Source organism: Pelodiscus sinensis, chromosome 2 (genome assembly GCF_049634645.1).
Source record: "Pelodiscus sinensis isolate JC-2024 chromosome 2, ASM4963464v1, whole genome shotgun sequence".
NCBI lineage: Eukaryota > Metazoa > Chordata > Testudines > Trionychidae > Pelodiscus > Pelodiscus sinensis.
Genome location: NC_134712.1, coordinates 3,230,872 through 3,244,455, shown reverse-complemented (window position 1 = coordinate 3,244,455; position 13,584 = coordinate 3,230,872). Strand labels below are relative to the sequence as shown.

The 13,584-nt window shown below is 52.9% G+C and overlaps 1 protein-coding gene across 4 annotated transcripts in view; it reads left to right on the top strand.

Annotated features, from left to right (window-relative positions):
• Window positions 1-13,075, top strand: part of RHPN1 (rhophilin Rho GTPase binding protein 1) — a 60,393-nt gene extending 47,318 nt beyond the window's left edge. For all 4 annotated transcript variants that reach the window (XM_075920002.1, XM_075920003.1, XM_075920005.1 and 1 more), the window contains 5 exons: window positions 1,328-1,522; window positions 2,629-2,705; window positions 5,467-5,613; window positions 7,240-7,398; window positions 9,466-13,075. In XM_075920002.1, the coding sequence (XP_075776117.1) occupies window positions 1,328-1,522; window positions 2,629-2,705; window positions 5,467-5,613; window positions 7,240-7,398; window positions 9,466-9,660 (773 nt within the window). In that variant the 3' untranslated portion in view covers window positions 9,661-13,075. The remainder of the gene's footprint in view (window positions 1-1,327; window positions 1,523-2,628; window positions 2,706-5,466; window positions 5,614-7,239; window positions 7,399-9,465) is intronic.
• The last annotated feature ends 509 nt before the right edge of the window (window positions 13,076-13,584 follow it).

Below are 13,584 nucleotides of genomic sequence, written 5' to 3'. Positions count from 1 at the left end.
ACCTTGTTAAGATCCTCCAGCACAGATATTCACCTCTGAGAAACGTATGGCACAGAATCTGGTATGTCTGGTTCTGCTCTCTTAATCCAGTGAATTACTCTGGATTTGCACGCGTGTACGCTCCCATCTTGTGTGCTTAAACTGCAGCTATCCTAAAATCGTCGTCAAAAGAGTACAGGTTGAATCTCTCTAATCCGGCACGCTCTGGTCAGGCAATATCCATGGCCCAGCATGATTTTAGCTAGCCGAATGTCCACTTATCACAGGTATGGCCAAATTTTCCACAGTTCCATAAAGCTTGTTCACAGCCCCAAGTTCTGGCTCTGTGTTTTGTGCTCTCATTTAGCCCTGAATGTCTCAAAGCCCAGCATGTAGAATAGTGATAGAAACTTAGCCGTGTTAGTCTGGTGTAGCTGAAACAAAAGACAGGACTATGTAGCACTTTAAAGACTAACAAGATGGTTTATTAGGTGATGAGCTTTCCTGGGCCAGACCCGCTTCCTCAGTGGGTCTGGCCCAGGAAAGCTCATCACCTAATAAACTATCTTGTTAGTCTTTAAAGTGCTACATAGTCCTGTCTTTTTGTTTCAAAGAGCCTAGTAAGCAAGGGAGGTGTTGGTAATGCTGCTAGCCAACATTGACCTCCCGTGGTTTGGAAAATTCATCACCAGTCAGGTCCTGAGAGTGCTGGACCAGAGAGGTTCAACCTGTATCTATTTTGGTTTATCACCAATCACAGGAAACCTGATTCTTTGCATCTGTATTCGTACAGTCACAGTTTAAGGGCAGACTAGGTTCTTAACTCCCTTCTGAACATCTAAACCCCTTGTCCAAGCTCCTGAAGTCCTCCCAGTTCCTCCTCTAAAGAGCCCAATTCTTGTTTGGCAATAGAAGATCTTAGATGCACCCTCAACTATAACCAAACCCCCACTGGGCTGGGCAATAACACGGCGTGTTGGGAGAGGGGAAACCCCTATGCCAGTAAAGAACTAAAGTGAAAATCCAGTGTTAGTGCCCAGGCCCACTGAGCACAGCTACTCCTGTGAGCCACAGAAGTGAGGCTTGCAAGTCCCTGATTGGTGCTACCTCCACTCAGATAAGGAGCATTTTGTGCATGGGTAGATCTGAGCTGCACTGGGGAGCTGTGATCGCCGCCTGTACAGTCCCTGCTGATGTAGCTGTGATTGAGCTAGCTTGCCAGAAGCAGCAATGACAGTACTGGGTCTGCTTTCTGCTGATCTGCTAGTGGGCTGGAGGGCAGGTGCTGCAACATGAATGATCTGTCCCGTGTCAATAAGGGGTGAGCTGTGGATTTTGTACTTCATAGGCAAGGCTCATCTGAAAAAAGCGATCATGCAGCACGAGGAAGCCATGAGGATCCACAGCCTGTGTAAGATCCTGAGGAAGATGGACATCCTCCAGGAGGTCCTCTCCTTCGCTCACAAGCGCTCGCTGAGCAGATACTCGGAAATTGATCACGAGGAAGACTTCTTCGAAACAGGCGATGCCCCGGACATCCATCGTAAGTGTTGTTCAGGGCAGAGGGAGCACCATGGGCTTTGTTCTGGGTCTCTGATCCTTCGGGCTCCTTCTCTCTTAATGCTGATTATCCCCTCGGGAAGTAAACAGGCATGTGGGCTTGAGGAGCCGTGTCGGGAGAGTTCGTGTCGTTATTAATGTCCTCTGCAGCTCAGACTGTGGTGTGAAACCCAGCCCTTTCCTCCATCCTGTAGGATGAGAGTAGAATTGGCATTTTTGTGGCACTGCTAATCCAAGAAGTTGGGTGCGCTTCATAAACACGAAGCTCCATTTCCTCCCTCTCCCACATCTCACCCCTTAAGTGGTTATGTGAGGTATTTTACAGGGTGTGGGGGGAGGAACTGCAGTGCAAGGAAACAGTGGTCTGCCCAGGATTACATAGTGATCACACAGAACCACTCAGATCAGCTGGTTAGTTTAATACGTGTTACATGGCAATTTCCTGAATCGTTGTTATGGGGTGGGGTACATTGTGGGCCAAGCCATCAGCTGCAGTAAACAGGCACAGCCCCATGGACTGAAATGGAGCTTGACTGACACCAGCTGGGAGCCTGGGCCTGCCATGTTAAATTAAAATGAATGGAGATTGCCTATCTCCTAGAACTGGAAGGGACCTTAAAAGGTCGTTGAGTCCAGTCCCCTGCCTTCACAGCAGGACCAAGTACCATCCCTGACAAACTTTTGCCCCAAAGGGCCTCCTCAAGGATTGAATTTACAACCCTGGGTTTAGCAGGCCAATGCTCAAACCACTGAGCTATCCCTCCCCTTGAGCAGAGTGGGGCTTTTCTACTGATTATGCTGCTGCTGTCCTGGTGATATTACTCTAGAAATCGAGTCTTTGGCCAGGCCCCCATGGTACAAACGCAGAGCAAAGAGGTGCCTGCCCCAAAGAGCTTACAATCTGAGCATAAGGCAAAAAGGAACCAATGGATGCAGTCAGACGCGGGAGTCTAGAGAAACAGCGAGACCGTATTGGTCAGCTGGGTCTGCTTGGCCAGTAGAGCTGTACAGAAGCATCAGCTGCTGGTTCATTTGTGCAACCAAGGAACATCATCTTTATGTGCTTATTTTATTTTATTTTTTCGTTAGCCAAAACCAATCAGAGACCAGAGATAAAATCTCCCAACTTCCCCCAGGTGAAGGTGACCGACATCTTCCATAGACTGGTACGTACGCCGACGAGAGGAAACGGGCTGGCACCTGGGACCTACCCACCCCAGTGCTGTAACTGCTAGGAGCCCAGCCCGTGGGGCACCTCTGCGTGTAGCATCTTCTCGAGGCTCTGTGGGTGGGGCCCTGAGCAGCCCCAAGTGCAAGGCCATGTGACTGTGCTGCTCCAGGCAGCCTGTCACGTCTCGTGCGAGCTGAAGGTGCAACATCCAGCCCAGGTAGACGTGTGCTCACCAGCTTTCAGCCAGCGTGCTAAGAACACAGCTTGGGGGGTGGCACGGGTAAGTTCCTATTGTCCCGAGTGGGGCTGCGATAGGGGCGACTGGCCCAGCCCACCACCCGTGCTGCCGCCGCTCCGCTGCAGTGTGAGCTGATCAGAGCTAGCCTGTCTGTTACCCGGCTGGAAATTGACCTCGCGCGCTTGCCTTCCCTTCATCCCTAATAGCAGATCCTAGGAGATTAGGGTCGGAAGCGACCTAAGGAGATCATCTTGTCCAAGCCCCTGCTCAAAGCAGGATCCCGCCAGGCCTTTGTCAAGCCAGGCCTTAAAAACCTCTAGGGATGGTGATTCCACCCCCTCCCTAGGGAACCCAGCCCAGCGCTTCCCCACCCTCCTAGGGAAGTAGTTTTTCCTAATATCCCACCTAGACCTCCCCCACTGCAACTTGAGACCATCGCTCCTTGTTCTGCCATCTGTCACCACTGAGAACAGCCTCTCTCCAGCCTCTTTGGAGCTGCCCTTCAGGTAGTTGAAGGCTGCTCTCAAATCCCCCCTCAGACTAAGCCAAGTTCAAATCCCTCAGCCTCTCCTCATAAGCCATGTGCCCCAGTCCGCTCATCGTGTTCGTTGCCGTTTGCTGGACTCTGTTTGCCCATGTCCTTTCTGTAAAGGAGCTGGGGGGGGGGGCCAGTACTGGATGCAATACTCCAAATGTGGTCTCACGAGAGCCAAATACATCAATCACTTCCCTCGGTCTGCTGGCAATGCTCCTATTAATGCAGCCCAATACGCCATTAGCCTTCTTGGCAACAAGGGCGCCCTGTTGGCTCCTATCCAGCTTGTTGTCCCCTGTTATCTTCAGGGTATTTTCTGCAAAACTGCTACTGAGCCAGTCGCTCTTCAGCCTGTAGCCTGTGCCCTCACTGCACCTCATCAGATTTTTTTTTTTTTTTTTTTGGACCAATCCTCCAATATGTCTGGATCACTGTGGACCCGATCCCTGCCCTTCAGCGTATCTACCGCTTCCCTATCTTCGTGTCATCCGCAAACTTGCTCCAGGTGCAACCCATCCCTGCATCCAGCTCGTTACTGAGCCCGGCCCCAGGACCTACCTTTGGGGCACTCTGCTTGATACCAGCTGGCAGCTAGACATCGAGCTGTTGAGCACTACCTGCTGAGCCAGGCCATCTAGCCAACTTTCTATCCACCCCTCCATCCAAGCCATACTTCTTTAACTTGCTGGCAAAAATACCGTGGGAATACTCTGCCCCCATTCCCATAGTACTGCCAGCTGCTCGTGGAGCCGTTTGTGAAGGGTGCCCAGGATGTGTGTGGCACGTAGCTTCAGAGGACTGTAGAGCAGCAGAATACTACAGGCATCTGCACTCTGGGTAGCTAGATGGCCACAGCTGAGGAGTCAGGGTGCCCTTAAGGAAGGCCCAATCCTACTCCGGCTAGAGTCAAGGGAAGCTCTGCCGTTAATTGCACTGGAAGCAGGATCTGATTGTAAGGGCACAGAGCTGTCGCTGTGCCCTGCTTCGGACCCACGTGCGCACCCCCTGGGCTGGCGTTCCAGAAAGCAGTGGAAGATGAAAACCACCCTAGCTGGATTGCAGTTCTCCAGCTAAAATCCTGACCTAGAGCCCCCCTTCCCCTCCTCTGCTTTGTTCCCATGGGAGGGAGTTGAAAGTCAGTTCTACGCACCAAGGGGAAGTAGATTTGTGTCTTTGCTTTCTTTTAATTTTGGCTGAAGGTCTGAATCTAGCCCCAGATGCCCTAGAATTTGAGAACACTCCCATCCCTTTTTTGTAAAAGGGGTGCAAATTAGACGTATCGCAGTCGCTAATGAAGCGGGGATTTAAATCTCCCCCTTCATTAGCATAAAAATGGAGCTTTGCCGGAAAAAAGCGCCAGTCTAGACGCGGATCTTTCGGAAAATAAAGCTTTTTCTGAAAGATCCCTTATCCCTCTTAAAATAAGGGATAAAGGATCTTTTGGAAAAGGCTTTATTTTCCGAAAGATCCGCGTCTATACTGGCGCTTTTTTCCAGCAAAGCTCCAAGCCGGAAAAAAGCGGCAGCCATTTTTATGCTAATGAAGGGGGAGATTTAAATCCCCGCTTCATTAGCGATTGCGATACGTCTAATTTGCACCCCTTTTACGAAAAAGGGATGCAATCTAGACGTAGCCCCAGGGTCTGGCAGCTGCTCTAGGTGGTTAGATCTTGCCTCCGTCCTCTCAAGAAGCGGGTTGAAAGGTGTGGAATGGGTTGAGTGTCCTTTAGTTAAGCAGTGCCAATCCGAAACTCCTTCCTTGCCTTTTGAACGGCCACAAGTTCGCAGTCACTCTGACGTGTAGTCAGCGTGGATTCTTGGTGGGCACAAACCCGGATTGTCCGCGGAGCACAAATGACCAAGCATGGCTCTGTCTTGGGCAGTGACTCCACATCCGCGGGAGCGCTGTGAGGCAGGGGACTAGGGCTGGGCTGCAGAGCTCACGGCCGCACTGAAACATGCCGTCGTGTGTCTGTGTGCCCAGGGCCCGCTGTCAGTCTTTTCAGCCAAAAACCAGTGGAGCCCTGCACGGCAAGTCCGCCTGGTCAGAGGAGAACACGGCTTTGGGTTCACGCTCCGAGGGGATTCCCCCGTCCTGATTGCTGCCGTGATCCCAGGCGGCTGCGCGGCGGTAAGTAGCAAACGCGTCCCTCGTCCCCGTCGCACCTTGCTGGAGGCGCGCGTGCGCAGCCGGTTATTAGCACTGCCTCTGACTCAGGGTGCCTGGCATTTCCTAGTGAGATTGTATTCCAGCTGCTTCCCGCTTCCCCATCTTCAACCGCCTGGGCTGATCGTTCCTATGCTGGGGGACAATCTCCAGTTGAATCCCCCACGCCCGCCCCTCTTCAGACAAAGTGGTTGAGCTGTTTGAGAACAAGCAGAGGACAAATGCATCGGCTTGCCCACGTAAACAACGTCTGGAAACTATTTTTTTTTCTTTGGGAAGTTCTAGCGCCTCCGTGCTTTGGAGCAGACCCTTGACATTTGGCAGGGGGTTGGCCTTTGTGTTGGGGTGGGTCTTCATCGTCCTCCTGGAGATCCTCCCAAATCTGCCTGAGTTACAAGTCTTTGGGGGAAAAAATCCCATTTGGCACATGCTCAGCAGTCACTAGACAATCACAGCTGAATTCCCCAAGGATTCTGTCCACACTAAGCATGGGACTTTCCCTGCAGTTGGATTTGCTGGCTACTCTGGGCTGTATTAGGTTCAGAAACCAGAACGGAGAGCAAGGAGACTGACCTGTGCTCAGTGTCGCCCCGGGTAACGTGTCAGCCGTGGGAAGGAGGGCAGCTGCTTGCATCGCAGGCGGAGAGGACTAGAACTGGCTCTTGGGGACTATGTTAGATACCGGAGCAAGGAGCCATGGGGATGGAAAGATGCTTGGACTGGAGGCTGGCATGGTGGGTGGGAGGAGGGACGTTGGCAGCTGAGACTGGGAGCTGGGGATGAGACAGATGACTAAGAAGCAGCGTGGGAGAGGAGAAGAGACCGTGCATGTGGAGCCATGGGAAAAACTGAAACTGGGCCAAGAGACATGGGGCTTGCGGTGGGGGCTGGAGATGCTGGGATTGGACAAAGGGCCAGGGAGGGAAGCACAGAACTTGAGTGGGGGATGGCTGGAAGCCGAAGTTGAGGGTGGAGGGGGGGAGATGGAGCAGGGGGGAGGGTGTGAAAGGAATTTGGACTGGCAGGCGGTGAGGAAAAATGGCCCAGATTGTGGGAGAAAATGGCCATAAGGAGTCACACGTGGGCAGAAGAGCTTCTCAAAGGAATAGCCTTTCCTGGGGGCCGCATAGGGGGTCCCCCACAAACAGGTACCAGAGACGTGCCTGTCTCTACTGGATCGTTACTGGTCTGATGTCCTGCGTACTCGCTCCTGGTCTCACCTGGTGCCCGTTGTAGCCAAGGGGCGTCGTCCCATTGGCCTCATTGAGTGCTGGATTGGGCTCTGTGGCCCCAGGCGAGTCAGACCCTTGGGCACGTGCCTCGGCTGCCCGCTGAAGTAGCTGGGAACTACTCAGCTGTGTCCGTGCGTTGCTGGGCCAGACCGAGCCCAGATCTTGCAGCAGCCCCTGCGATGCCTGTGGATCTCCGTTCTGCACCCTGGGGGACTCCTTCGGTACTCTAGGGTTGGGCTGGAACGACCTCTGGGGAGGGAGATGCCGAGGCTCTGACCGTGTGCGTCTGGGGAGCTGTCGTGCTGCTGAGAGATCCCAGGCTCCGCGTGGCCGCATGCACCTCTGTGCTCTCTTGCAGAAAGCTGGGCTAAAGGAAGGCGACTACATCGCTTCAGTGAACGGCGAGGACTGCAGATGGGCCAAGCACGCCGAGGTGGTGCAGCTGCTGCGGAGCGTCGGAGAAGCGGGTGTGGACGTTGGCGTGGTAACCCTGCGGAGTTCCGACGGGCAGAACGTTGTAATTCACCTTCCTGCTTTATCTGAGCCCTCACGAGCCCCTGTGGATCGGCAGAGCTAGGGCCGGCAGCGAGACCCCTGCTGAGGTCAACCCGAGCGGGGTGCTGCTGTGTGTCTCAGGCTACTGCTTCGGGGAGTGGAGGCTGGCAGCGAGGATGCATGGGTCACCAACGGGATCTGCCACAAGGGCATGTCGACACTGCACATTTTAAGCCAACCTGGATTAGGTCCCGTTACAGCCCCGGCAGTAATTAACATGGAGGCTGTTGACCCCACCCCGCTCTTGGCAGCGGCTCACGTCCTCCCCAGGAGTGCTTATGCAACCACGCACCTAGAGTGTGTCACTGTCCCGTGGAGTGGCACTTAGACCGCGCACAGCGAGAGACCAGAGCAAGGGAGCTCGACAGCCTGAGCCAGGAGCCAGCTGACTTTATAGCTCAAGCTGTAGAGATCCCTGCACTAAGCTCCGGAGGTCCTGGGTTCAAATCTGCCCAGTGGTGAAGAAGGGCCACAGGAGGGGAGGGGCTGAGCCCTGTCTCTGCCCCCCTCCTCACTGCCATGAGTGGGCACTGGCCTGGGCTGCTTGGCTGTCTGAGGTGGGATCCTGGGTGCAGGCAGCCCAGGCAGCAGCTCCTCTGGGAGTGGAGAGCCAGTAAGACCGTGTCTGCATCGCCCCAGCTGTGCTGAGATAAGCCCTCTGCCTTTCATGGACGTTATGAGGTGGGTGGGCGTTGAGGGCAGGTCCACGCTACCTGGCAATGACAACGTCATTCACGCAATTCCAGCTACGTGAATATCTGGCCTAGGGAGCAGGAGACCAGGACTAAGCACTGACTGCTCCGTCTCCCACAGCCCGGTGCGGGGAGAGTCTATGTGAATGCCGTAGCTGGTGTTGACATACCTGAGGTGGAGTAAATGGGACAAACTCCCCCAGCAACATCTCTTAGGCATCTCATTCTGGTAGAGTCGAGAGCTATCAGCAGTCAATTGTGCGGGTCTAGTAAAGACCTGCTAAATGGCCCCCTGGGGGATGGATTGCCACAGCGCTGATCTCCCACTAGGCCTAGGCATCCCCTTCCATGGCTGCATTGTGTACGCTGACGTAACTGCATTAACACGAGCTGCTTTGTGTCGACCAGGCGTCAGTGGCCCTGCTGGAGTGCAGAGGGACCTTCCTGGGAGCTGTAACTTCACTCTCCGCTGAGTCAGGGTTTGATCACCCCTAGCGCTCAGCTCCCCGTTGGCTTCACGCTTCAGCACATCAGGCCCTGAAGTTTGACTTTCAGCAACATGTTGGGGTTTATTCTCCTGCTACTGCGGGCTCCACAGGCTGGCCTGGAGACTTCCCGCCGTGCTGTGGAAGATGCAGCTTAATCCTGCTCATCTGCTCCTGAGGCTAGCAGTCGGGAGGATGGGGGGGTGGCAGCTGTTGGGGGATGGGAAAGGGTCGCTGCCCTCCCATGTTCAGCTGCCCTGCCCTGCGGCTCGTGAACTAGTGGCCAGGTGCTTGGATTGCTCAGCATTGAGGCCCTGCTGCTCAGAGGTGTTGGTGGCTGGAGAGCAGGGATTATAAAGCCAAGAGCATTCCCAGGACTCTGAGCGGGACATGGATGATCCCAGGTGTGGGGAAAACCGCATCCTTAAAGTCAAGTGGAGAGTCGGCAGCACCAGCTAGACGCCTGAGCTCTGGGCTGCAAGCCGGGAGCCCTTTGATCTCAGCTCGGTCTCCAAGCTGCTTTGGCAAGCCCTTCAAACGCTCTGGCCCCGATTCTGCTCTTGCGTGCGTGGGAGCACCCCAGGGTGTAAATGGGGGGAGATCAGAATCGGACTCCGTGCATGTGCCCTCCCCATTCAGTGTGTGTGTGGGGGAACTAGCCCAGACCCCCTGGAACACGGGGGATGGACGTAGTGTTTGCACAACACTCAGTGTCCGTCTCTGGGTGCGTTCAGCGTTCTCACTGCCCGTGTGTGAGCGGCACTTACCCGCGTGGAAACTGCATGTGCGTTTCTGTTCCTCCCCTCTTGGGGCTCTGCCTTAACGCCCTTCTTTGAATTCTCTTTCTGGCAGGCGGACAGGAAGTCCCTGGCCATGTCCACGGGGGGCGGGCTGCCAAAGAACAACAAGGAGAACAGCCGCAAGAGCCTCATGAACAGCAAGGGCGCCAGCACCCTACTGGCCTGGAGCAAGAAGAGCAAGCGCAGCAAGAGCAGCGCTCACAGCCTTCCCTTCGCCACCGTGGGTGACAACGAGTCCATGTACTGAGCCCTCGGCCTGGCTGGGGGCGGCTCATTCCTGTTAACTCCTGGCACCGCGTGGGAACCGGGGAGAGCGCAGCGGTTCCGTGGCACTGGGAGCTACGCTGGTGTCGTTGCGATTGTTGCTCTAGAGAGGGAGAACTGGTCCTGGGAGCAGGCCCTTTCCTGCCAGACCAGGCTGACGGGTGTAGCGCTCCCGTTGCTGGTAACCAGCCAACTCCCTATCTGAGTTTACGTGTACAAAATCCCCCGCGGAACACTTTGGGGAGGGACTGATTTTTTTTTTTCTTGCCTCATACTGTAGTACCAAGACAGCCTTCTCTCGGAATCCGTCTGTGCGTGGTAGGAGTTCTGTACCATCTCCTCGCTCTACCGTGTACAAATTCTGGGCATGGGGCTGCCAGCGTAGCCAAGCTGCTCACCACTTAATACGCAAAGCAGAAATGTGTAGACTCCTGCCGGGGAGGGGAGTTTCTGAACTTCATCCGCAAAAGGGCAGGCGGCGAGATGGCTGAGGATTTCTGTGCCAGTGAGCTGCCTGCTGTCAGCCCCCAGGTGCATGCAGAGAGCTCAGGGGCTGGTGGGGGAAGGGGGGGGGAGAAACGAGGAGCGTATTTGCTCCGAACGCTCAAGGGATGTTAAGGTTGCGGAGTGAAGTGCTGAAGAGTCAGGGAATGTCTGTGGTCAAACTGAACACACAACCTTAACTGTGCCCCCTCCTGCACAAGCATCGTGGTCAGGGTCTGAGGCACATGCTTGCATCCTGCTTCGTTTAGTGCACAGGGTGAGACAGCGCCCGGAAGCTGGCGTGCTGCCTGACTTTCCATGCTCACAGCGGGAGCGTGACTCCAATGACTTTTTTTTTTTCCAGACACAGCTACACATGTGCACTCGGTTGTCCTTTCTAGTGCAGATGTTACAGTCTGGGTAGCATAACCCTCGAGCAGCTCAGCTCTCCTTTTGCTCCAGCTCATAGAATCGTAGGACGGGAGGGGACCATGAGTGATCCTAGTCCAGTCTCCTGCCCTCCCGGCAGGACTAACTGTGACCCTTTGTGAATGTGGAATGAACGTTTCGCATTGGTAATACAAAGCCCTCAAGTTGTCAGTATTGTGACTAAGGCAAATGGATTAACTAGACCGCCTGACTCCGATTGGAAGCCGCCACCTGCTCTCCAGAGATGTGCCACTCCCGTGCTTCGAGAGCGCAGTCCAGACCCAAGTCACTGAGAGCGGTGTGCAGTTGTAGGGGGTTGGGTTTGACCTGTGCACCCAAACCTATTGCTGTGACTGAGAATTAGGTGCACAGGTAATACTGGCTTGTCCCCTCCCCCCCTTCAGACTTAAATACTGTGCTGAATTGGGGCTGGGTGAGTTACTGCAATGGATACATCGCTGTCAGCTGTTCAGCAGGCCAGGACATACTCTGCATCTCTGTATGACAGAGAAAGATGTAGCCACATAGTCATTGTCCTCCTTTTCCACTAGCCAAAAACCGGTTCCCTAACAACCTTAGGGCCTCCAGCTGTTGCTTCTGTGTGAGATTAACATTCCAAGCAAATAACTTCTCCAAATTATTAAACAACTAGTATTTGCCCTGGTATTAGCAATGCGCACTAGATCCATCGCCCCAGTTCTGTGCTGCCAGTGTTCTGCATGGTGTGGGTCCTGTCAGTGCTGGAACAATCAGAACAACACAAGGCACGCGATTTGTTTTCAGTCTCCTTTCTGTGGAGACTGTTGAGCTGTCCAGTCTTTGTGAATGTTAGATTTCTGCTGGGAGGTATAAAACACCCCTCAGAGATGGGATTGTATTTTTGTACCAGTCATAGATGGTGTGTCTGTCTCCCTTTTTTTTAAAGTCACGGATAATTCGTAGCAAGAGTCGAATGGAATGCACCGAACACGTATGCCCCCTAGTCGGTGCCCAGTCTGTCTTCTCGTTAGCTTCCTTGGACTGGGATCTCTTTTGTTTCACGCAGCGCAATGCTAATGTGCCAAGCTGTTGGTTCTATTTTATTTTTACAAAAATCCTGTGTTTCTCTCCGGCTGAGATTTTCTGTGACACACGTTAGCTGCTAAGAACATAAGAACGGCCAGACTGGGTCAGACCAAAGGTCCATCTAGCCCAGTATCCTGTCTGCTGACAGTGGCCAGCACCAGGTGCCCCAGAGAGGGTGGACCGAAGACAATGATCAAGCGATTTGTCTCCTGCCATCTCTCTCCAGCCTCTGACAAACAGAGGCCAAGGACACCATTTTATCACCTGGCTATGATAACCTCCATGAAACTATCTAGCTTTTTTTTTTTTTTTTTTTTAAACTCTGATATAGTCCTTAAAAAGAGCTAGGTGATAACGCTAGTTTATTTCCACATCTACACAGCAGGCAGTTATTTCAAAATAATGTCTGAATACTATCGGGGGGGGGGGGGGGGGGATGTGGTGTCCTGTAAGTTCCTTGCTGGTTGCTATGCTTGGGCTGTGGGTGACCCCCACTGGCAGCTGTCTGTAATGGGCGCCTTACCGCCCCCGGGCAGTGGCTAAAACCAGTTCTACCAGTTAAGGGAAGAGGCTGACCAAAGGAAGTGTGTGCTGGGGGCAGGGGCAGTCTTAGGCTGGAATCATGGAGGAGCCAGTCTAAGGAGAGGGCTGGAATCCAGGGGCCTAGGGACCCCATCTCGAGGGGTCTGAGGTATCCTGGCCCAGACTCCTGGAAACACATCACGTCTATGCTGTGCTGTATCCTGGAGAGGCAATAAAACCCCTCTATTCTACCGGCTGGCGGAGTCTGTTCTTGCTGCTATGGGGGTGCAGGATCAGGGGAACCCCTACTTCTTACTTCTTACTCCGACTCCTGTAACTTTCATTGTACGAGGAGTAGGACGTCGGAAGAGTGCTCTATTTTGAAATGTGCTCCCAGTTTCGAAATAAGCTATTTTGAAATAAGATACTCAATTTGCATCGCTTATTTCGAGGTAAGCCCTGCTGTGTAGACACACCCTAAGGGACTTGTTGCACCTTCCTCTGAAGCAGCAGGGCCTGACCACTGTCAAGCAGGAACTGCCGTACTGAATCGGATCCATCTACTGCAGTACCCTGGGTAAACTTCCCAGCCACCATGCGATAAACTTAATGGGGAGACGCCATTTTGGGTGTAACTAGAAATCCTAGCTTCAAGCTCAGAAACCGTAGGGATTTTTAAATGTCTTATTTTTGCTGCCATAACTGAGGCCTCTGAGCCAGAGACTGACTTATTTAAAGCAATGTGTCTGTGACTACATGTGGTATTTGTATCGCCAGCTGCGTCGGTTTACAGCACTGGGTTTGTGTGACATGCATTGTGTGTCTTTCTAACGCTGGTGGTTCTGATTTGTATGTGGCTGCTCAACTTTCAATGATTAAAAAGCCTATGAATTTGAAAATGGAATGTTCTTAGTGGGCTATATTAGAAAAGAAACAGGTGACCTAGGAGTGGATGGGGTAAACAGAACCGTTTTATTGTCCACACACGTTAACCTGGGATGCCCAACACATTGTTCCAAGTGGCAACAATTTGGCACCAATTACACCCTTTTATCTATTCTAGTATGTTAATTCACACATCTCTCACTATTTCCCTAAAACCTTATTTGGTATGTTAATATTCATTGTATGGGAGTTAATAAGCAGGTGATGAATATTATTATACTGGCCCCTAATTATTATTTACAGAATTTCTAATTAAATGAACACTTTTCTATGCTCCAAACCTTCCGAATCAGCAGATTAGAGATTACAAGAAAAGTAACCCTGAAATATTTATACAGCGCCAGTGAGGGTAGGTAAACAACAAAGAAGAGCAGCTGCCTGTTTCTTTTTAGGCTGCAAAAGCGAAGGGAAAGAGCATATTTATGCATCAGAAAGGACAATTCCTGCTTTGGCCGGACCCTAA